General features: G+C 46.0%; 1 protein-coding gene across 1 annotated transcript in view; it reads left to right on the top strand.

Annotated features, from left to right (window-relative positions):
- Positions 1-7,570, top strand: part of LOC122547394 (plectin-like) — a 14,680-nt gene extending 7,110 nt beyond the window's left edge. Inside the window, exons 3-4 of the mRNA XM_043686020.1 lie at positions 1,930-2,108; positions 7,179-7,570. Coding sequence (XP_043541955.1) covers positions 1,930-2,108; positions 7,179-7,362 — 363 coding nt within the window. The 3' untranslated portion in view covers positions 7,363-7,570. The remainder of the gene's footprint in view (positions 1-1,929; positions 2,109-7,178) is intronic.
- Positions 7,571-8,024: the final 454 nt, after the last annotated feature.

Here is an 8,024-nt window from a genome sequence, read left to right as displayed (position 1 = left end):
CCAAAGTGAGTCACCTCACACTTAGCTACATTGTATTCCATTTGCCACCTTTCTGCCCAGCTCTGCAGCTTCTCTATATCCTGCTGTAACCTGCCACATCCTTCCTCACTGTCAACAACTCCTTCGACTTTCGTATCATCCGCAAACTTGCTTACCCAACCTTCTAACCCCTCTTCCAGGTCATTTATAAAAATGACAAACGTCGATGGTCCCAAAACAGATCCTTGCGGAACACCGCTAGTGATGGCACTCCATGAAGAAACTTTGCCATCAACTACTACCCTCTGTCTTCTTCCAGCCAGCCAACACCTAATCCAAACCTCCAACTCATCCTCAATGCCATACCTCCGTATTTTTTGCAGTGGTCTACCATGGGGAACCTTATCAAACGCCTTACTAAAATCCATATATACCACATCTACCGCTTTCCCCTCATCAACCTCCTTCGTCACCTTTTCAAAGAATTCAATAAGGTTTGTGAGGCACGACTTGCCCTTCACAAAACCATGCTGACTATCCTTGATCACATTATTCCTATCCAGATGTTCATAAATCCTATCCCTTATAATTCTCTCTAAGATTTTGCCCACAACAGAAGTGAGACTCACCGGCCTATAGTTACTAGGGTTATCCCTACTCCCCTTTTTGAACAAGGGAACCACATTTGCTATTCTCCAGTCTTCTGGCACTACTCCTGTAGACAACGAGGACATAAAAATTTAGGCCAATGGCTCTGCAATCTCCTCCCTTGCTTCCCAGAGAATCCTAGGATAAATGCCATCAGGCCCAGGGGACTTATCTATTTTCACCTTTTCCAGGATTTCCAATACCTCTTCTCTACATACCTCAAAGCCATCCATTCTACTTAATTGTGACTCAGTACTCACATTGACAACAATGTCCTGTTCCTGAGTGAATATTGACGAAAAGTATTCATTCAGTGTCTCCCCAATCTCTTCCGCCTCCACACGCAACTTCCCCCTACTATCCTTGACTGGACCTATTCCTACCCTAGTCATTCTTTTATTCCTGTCATACCTATAGAAAGCCTTAGGGTTTTCCCTAATCCTACCGACTAAGGACCTTTCATGTCCCCTCCTTGCTGCTTTTGCTCTCTCTTCAGGTCCTTCCTGGCTACCTTATAACTCTCAATCGCCCCAATTGAACCTTCACGCTTCATCTTTACATAGGCCGCCCTCTTCTATTTAACAAGGGATTCCAATTCCTTATTAAACCACGGCTCCCTCACACGACCCTTTCCTCCCTGCCTGACGGGTACATACTTATCAAGGACACTCAATAGTTGCTCCTTGAACAAGCTCCACATATCAATTACACCCTTGTCTTGAAGCTTACTTTTCCAAGCCACACATCCTAAGTCATGCCTCACCGCATCATAATTTCCCTGCCCCCAGCTATAACTCTTGCCCTGCAGTGCACACTTATCCCTCTCCATCACTAGAGTAAAATATTATAAATATTATATAATATTATAAACAGAAGGATGGAGGAGCCCAGCACATTAATGTGAAAGATAAGGCTGAAGCTTCCACAGCCACCTTCAGGCAGGAATGCCGAGTGGGTGGTCCATCTCAAGCTCCTGCAGGGTTTGTTCTGGGGCAAGCTTCAGAAAAGTTAAAGTTTACATTAAGGTAAACCCATTGTCACAAAATAAAATAATGTTGTGAACCTCATTATTGTGACACAAATTGAGGGGGATCGAAAGGAAATAGATGAGAGAAACAGAAGATAGACAGAGAGGAGATGGAGAAAGTGATCTATCGAGGGAAGAGAGGGCAAGAATGAAGGAAAGAGAGAAATAGAGGGAGCGTTAGAGAAGGAGAGGGAGAGAGGTATTCAGACCATCACACTATCTTTGTTCAGTGACAGAAGCTGACTCACAATTCTGTTTCATCTCTTGTCTGGCAGAAAATCCACTTGGAGCTGGAAGGGATTCAGAAGAATCTGAACACGGTGACGGAGAAGACAGAGAAAGTCCTGGCCATGCCTGAGCAGCTGAGCAGTGCACCCACACTGCGCTCCGAACTCGACCTGACCACCGAGAAGATGGACCGGGTCTACAGTCTGTCTGCTATCTACCTGGACAAGTGAGTCCCACCTCCCAGGGCCTCCTGCATGGCCTGAGAAAAGACCATGTGATATCAGAACTAAACAAAGCCATTCAGCCCAATGGGTCCCTCACCATCCAACATGGCTGATCTGATCATCCTCAACTCCATTTTCCTGCCTTCTCCCTATATCCTCAACTGCTTTCAACTGATTACAAATCTATCTATCTCAGCCTTGAATATACTTAATGTCCCAGACCCGACACTGTCTGGGCCTTCTTCACCACCCTGTCTACGTGTAATATCGTTTTAAATGAATTATGTACTTGTACTCCTCGGTCCCTCTGTTTCACAACATTCGTCAGGACTGTACCATTTACTTTATAAATCCTACCTTGATGTGTATTTATCATACACCTTCTGAAAATCCAAGCATGTTACATCCATTGTTCCCCTTTGTCTATCCTGCTTCTTACATCCTCAAAGAAATCCTAAAAGATCTTTCAGGCCTGAATTCTCCTCACCTCATGAAACTACCCTGATTCGAACTGATCCTGTTATAACTTTCTCAATGTTAGGCTGTTGTATCCTTCATAATAGGCTGGAACATTTTCCCAATAGCAGACGTTAAGATCACTGGCCCAAAGTTACCTGTTTTTTTTCTCTCCTTCACTTTTTAAAGTAAGGCTGTTTTCCAATCGCCTGGAACTTTTCCAGAATACAAGGATTCCAGGAAATGGGCGGCACGGTGGCACAGTGGTTAGCACTGCTGCCTCACAGCGCCTGAGACCCGGGTTCAATTCCCGCCTCAGGCGACTGACTGTGTGGAGTTTGCACATTCTCCCCGTGTCTGTGTAGGTTTTCTCTGGCTGCTCCAGTTTCCTCCCACAGTCCAAAAATGTGCAGGGTCAGGTGACTTGGCCATGCTAAATTGCCCGTAGTGTTAGGTAAGGGGTAAATGTAGGGGAATGGGTCTGGGTGGATTGCGCTTCGGCGGGTCGGTGTGGACTTGTTGGGCTGAAGGGCCTGTTTCCACACTGTAAGTAATCTAAAAAAAAAATTCCTACCAGTGCATCCACTATTTCCATATCTACTTCTGGTCCCCACATTACCAATAGGATGTGGACGCTTTGGAGAGGGTGCAGAGGAGGTTCACGAGGATGTTGCCTGGTATGGAAGGTGCTCGCTATGAGGAGAGGTTGAGTAGATTAGGATTATTTTTATTGGAAAGACAGAAGTTGAGGGGGGACCTGATTGAGGCCTACAAAATCATGAGAGGTATAGACAGGGTGGATAGCAAGAAGCTTTTTCCCAGAGTGGGGTCTCAGTTACTAGAGGTCACAAGTTCAAGCTGAGAGGGGAAACGTTTAGGGGAGATATAGGTGGGAAGTTCTTTACCCAGAAGGTGGGGGCCTGGAGGTGGTACGGGCGGGAACGATAGCGTCATTTAAGATGTGTCGAGACAGATACATGAATGGGCAGGGAGCAGAGGGATACAGATCCTTAGAAAATAGGCGACAGGTTTAGATAGAGGATCTGGATCAGCACAGGCTTGGAGGGCCAAAGGGCCTGTTCCTGTGCTGTGATGTTCTTTGTTCATTGTTCTTAATATCCTTGGACACAACAGATCTTTCGATCTATTAGTTTCCCTCGTACGTTTTTTCTAGTGATGGTTATTGTATTTATTTTCTGTCCACCTTTGACCCCTTGATTATTTGGTCATTTTAAAATGCTGTTAGTGTCTTCGACAGTGAAGACTGAATCAAGGTATTTATTCAGCTCCTCTGCCATTTCCTCGTCCCTTGGTATTATTCCCCCAGCTTCATCCTCAAAAGGCCCAGGCTCTCTTTGGCCTCTCTCTTCCATTTGATTTCCTTAAAGATGCTCTTTCTGTCCATCTTGATATTACTTGCAAGTTACTCCTCAACCTTTATCTTGCTATTTATTAATTTTTTGATGATCAGTTATTGGTTTTTAAAACTTTCCGTATCCACTGGTTTATCACTAATCTCTGCCACATTGCATGTTTTTCCTTCCAATTTGATACTCTGCTCAGTTTCTGCGATGAACCATGGTGAGCCCATCCCTTTGCTGCCACACTCCCTTCCCAATCCCCTGCAGCCAGTTTTACTCTCATTGTTTTGTAATTACCCTTATTTAACACATGTACCTGTATTTTGAACCCATTCAGTCTCCAACTGAACATTATACTCTCGCCATGATTTCAATGATTCCTGTTTGGAAATGAAGGGTTAGTCTTCGGAGGGTCAGTGTGTACTTGTTGGGCCAAATAGCCTGTTTCCACACTGTAGATAATCTCTCAAAAATGAAAGCAAACCCAGCCACACCTTCTGCCTCTTGGTTTTTCCTCTCTCCACCCTGTACAAATTCCAGATCATGGTTTTCTAAGCCAATATCCTTCTGTGCTAATGGATTGGAACTCCTTTACTAACGTTGCTACCCCACCTCCTTTCCCTATTTGTGCTTCATGGAGACTGAACACCTTGGATATACAGTTCCTATCCTGGATCACAACAGTGACGTCTGTGAGATTGCAACTGCATCCGAATAATTTATATCACTTTGCATTCTTAATTTGTCACCCTCATTGCTAATGCTCTTTGCATTAAAGACAAAGCCTTGAGGCTTCTCTTTTGAAACTTCCTCATCATCTCAGCTGTAGTTTGCACGTTGGTCCCATTTATTTTCCTGCCTTCCACCACTCCACCTTTCCTTTCTCTCTTCCACTTCTCCCCTTGTCTCTTATTCCACTGTCTTTCTGCTCAAGGTCCCAGGACCCGCCCATTCTAGGTTGAAGTTTCTGCAAACAGCAAGAGCAAACACAACCCCAGAGGAAGGTAACACACTCCCACTGTCTTACACAGGGACACACACACACATACAGATTTACGCACACTCCCGCTGTCTTACACAGGGACACACACACACATACAGATTTACGCACACTCTCGCTGTCTTTCACAGGGACACACACTCACATACAGATTTACGCACACTCCCGCTGTCTTACACAGGGACACACACACATGTACAGATTTACGCACACTCCCACTGTCTTACACAGGGACACACACTCACGTACAGATTTACGCACACTCCCGCTGTCTTACACAGGGCCACACACACATACAGATTTACGCACACTCCCACTGTCTTACACAGGGACACACACTCACATACAGATTTACGCACACTCCCGCTGTCTTACACAGGGACACACACTCACAAACAGATTTACGCACACTCCCGCGATCTTGCACAGGGACACACACTCACATACAGATTTACGCACACTCCCACTGTCTTACACAGGGACACACACTCACGTACAGATTTACGCACACTCCCGCTGAATTACACAGGGACACACACTTACATACAGATTTACGCACACTCCCACTGTCTTACACAGGGACACACACTCACGTACAGATTTAGCACATTCCCGCTGTCTTACACAGGAACACACACACACGTACAGATTTAGCACACTCCCGCTGTCTTACACAGGGACACACACTCACGTACAGATTTACGCACACTCCCGCTGTCTTACACAGGGACACACACTCACGTACAAATTTACGCACACTCCCGCTGTCTTACACAGGGACACACACACACATACAGATTTACGCACACTCCCACTGTCTTACACAGGGACACACACTCACATACAGATTTACGCACACTCCCGCTGTCTTACACAGAGACACACACTCACTTACAGATTTACGCACACTCCCGCTGAATTAACAAGGGCACACACTCACGTACAGATTTACGCACACTCCCGCTGTCTTACACAGGGACACACACTCACATACAGATTTACGCACACTCCCGCTGTCTTACACAGAGACACACACTCACTTACAGATTTACGCACACTCCCGCTGAATTACACAGGGACACACACTCACGTACAGATTTACGCACACTCCCGCTGACTTACACAGGGACACACACACACATACAGATTTACGCACACTCCCACTGTCTTACACAGGGACGCACACTCACATACAGATTTACGCACACTCCCGCTGTCTTACACAGGGACACACACTCACATACAGATTTACGCACACTCCCGCTGAATTACACAGGGACACACACTCACGTACAGATTTACGCACACTCCCGCTGTCTTACACAGGGACACACACTCACATACAGATTTACGCACACTCCCGCTGTCTTACACAGGGACACACACTCACATACAGATTTACGCACACTCCCACTGTCTTACACAGGGACACACACTCACATACAGATTTACGCACACTCCCACTGTCTTACACAGGGACACACACTCACGTACAGATTTACGCACACTCCCGCTGCCTTACACAGGGGGACACACTCACATACAGATTTACGCACACTCCCGCTGTCTTACACAGGGACACACACTCACATACAGATTTACACGTATTGTCACTGCCCAGCAAAGCTGGTGTGTGAGACAGTACTGGTCTGATCCATCTTGTCTCCTTCCACGTGGTGCTCCAGTATCTTTATTTCTCAGTTTTAATGTTTATTGTATTCGGTTTGATGCTGCAATATCAAACAATGTGACGCTGGAAAAGCAGGGCCGGTCCGACCCGATCTGAGGAGCGGGAGAGTCACTTTATCGAGCATCCGCTCTTTGTCACATTCCTGATGAAGGGTTAATGCCTGAAATGTTGACTGTCCTGTATCTCAGATGCTCCCGATCTGGCTGTGCTTTTCCAGTGCCACATTCTTTGACTCTGCAGTCCTCACTTTCTCCTTCCTGACGTGACAGAAGAGCAGGTCAGAGGCTGGGAATCCTGCAGCAAGTAACTCCCCTCCTGACTCCCCAAAGCCCTTCCACCATCTACAAGGCACAAGGCAGGAGTGTGATAGAATGCTCTCCATCTGCCTGGATAAGTGCATTTCCAATAACACTCAAGAAGCTCAACACCATCTCGAGACGGGAAAGTAATTACATGCGATATTTGGGGCAGAGATGGAGGTGACCTGTCTGTTTTTGTGAAATACAGAGCAGCATTAGCAGAGAGACTGCCCTCTACTCACCGACTCATTTCCTTTCGTTTTCAGATTGAAGACAATTGATGTGGTCATTCGCAGCACACAGGAGGCTGAGGATTTGGTCAAGAAATATGAGACTCAGCTGAGAGAGGTGAACAATGTTCCAGCTGATGCAAAGTCATTGGAGTCCTACAAAAAACAGCTCAAGGTAAGATGGCTGCTCCTACCAGAGAAAGTGGGTATTAGTGTGTGAAAGAAACTGTCCCTGACTGAGTGTGAGCAGGACTGACCCTGACTGAGTCAGTAAGAACAGAGAAGATGGTAAAAGAGGGGTAGGTGTGGCATTGTTGATCAGGAACAATATTACAGTTGTAGAAAGGATATTTGGGGACTCATTAACTGAGGCAGTATGGGCTGAGGTTAGAAACAGGAAAGGAGGAGAAGTCATCACGCTGGGAGTTTTCTATACGCCTCAGAGTAGTTCCAGAGATGTAGATGAAAGGATAGCAAAGATGATTCTCGATAGGAGTGAGAGAGGCAGGGTAGTTGTCATGGGGGCCTTCAACTATCCAAATATTGACTGGGATCACTAAAGTACGAGTACTATAGATGGGTCAGTTTTTGTCCCGTGTGCAGGAGAGCTTCCTGACAGTACGTAGACAGGCCTACAAGGGGCGAGGCCACTTCAGACTTAATAACGAGCCTGGCCAGGTGTTAGATTTGGAAGTAGGTGAGCTCTTTGGAGACAGTGATCACAATTCTGTCAGGTTTACTTTAGTGATGGAAAGGGATAGGTGTACTCCACTGAGCAGGAGTTACAGCTGGGGAAAGGGAAACTATGATGCAATTAGGAAAGATTTAGGAAGCGGTAGATTAGGGGAGGAAACAGCAGGGGATGAGCACATTAAAAATGTG

This window comes from Chiloscyllium plagiosum, unplaced genomic scaffold (assembly GCF_004010195.1).
Source record: "Chiloscyllium plagiosum isolate BGI_BamShark_2017 unplaced genomic scaffold, ASM401019v2 scaf_8995, whole genome shotgun sequence".
Taxonomy (NCBI): domain Eukaryota; kingdom Metazoa; phylum Chordata; class Chondrichthyes; order Orectolobiformes; family Hemiscylliidae; genus Chiloscyllium; species Chiloscyllium plagiosum.
The sequence above is the reverse complement of the archived record's forward strand: the minus strand, read 5'-3'. Positions and strand labels throughout refer to the sequence as shown.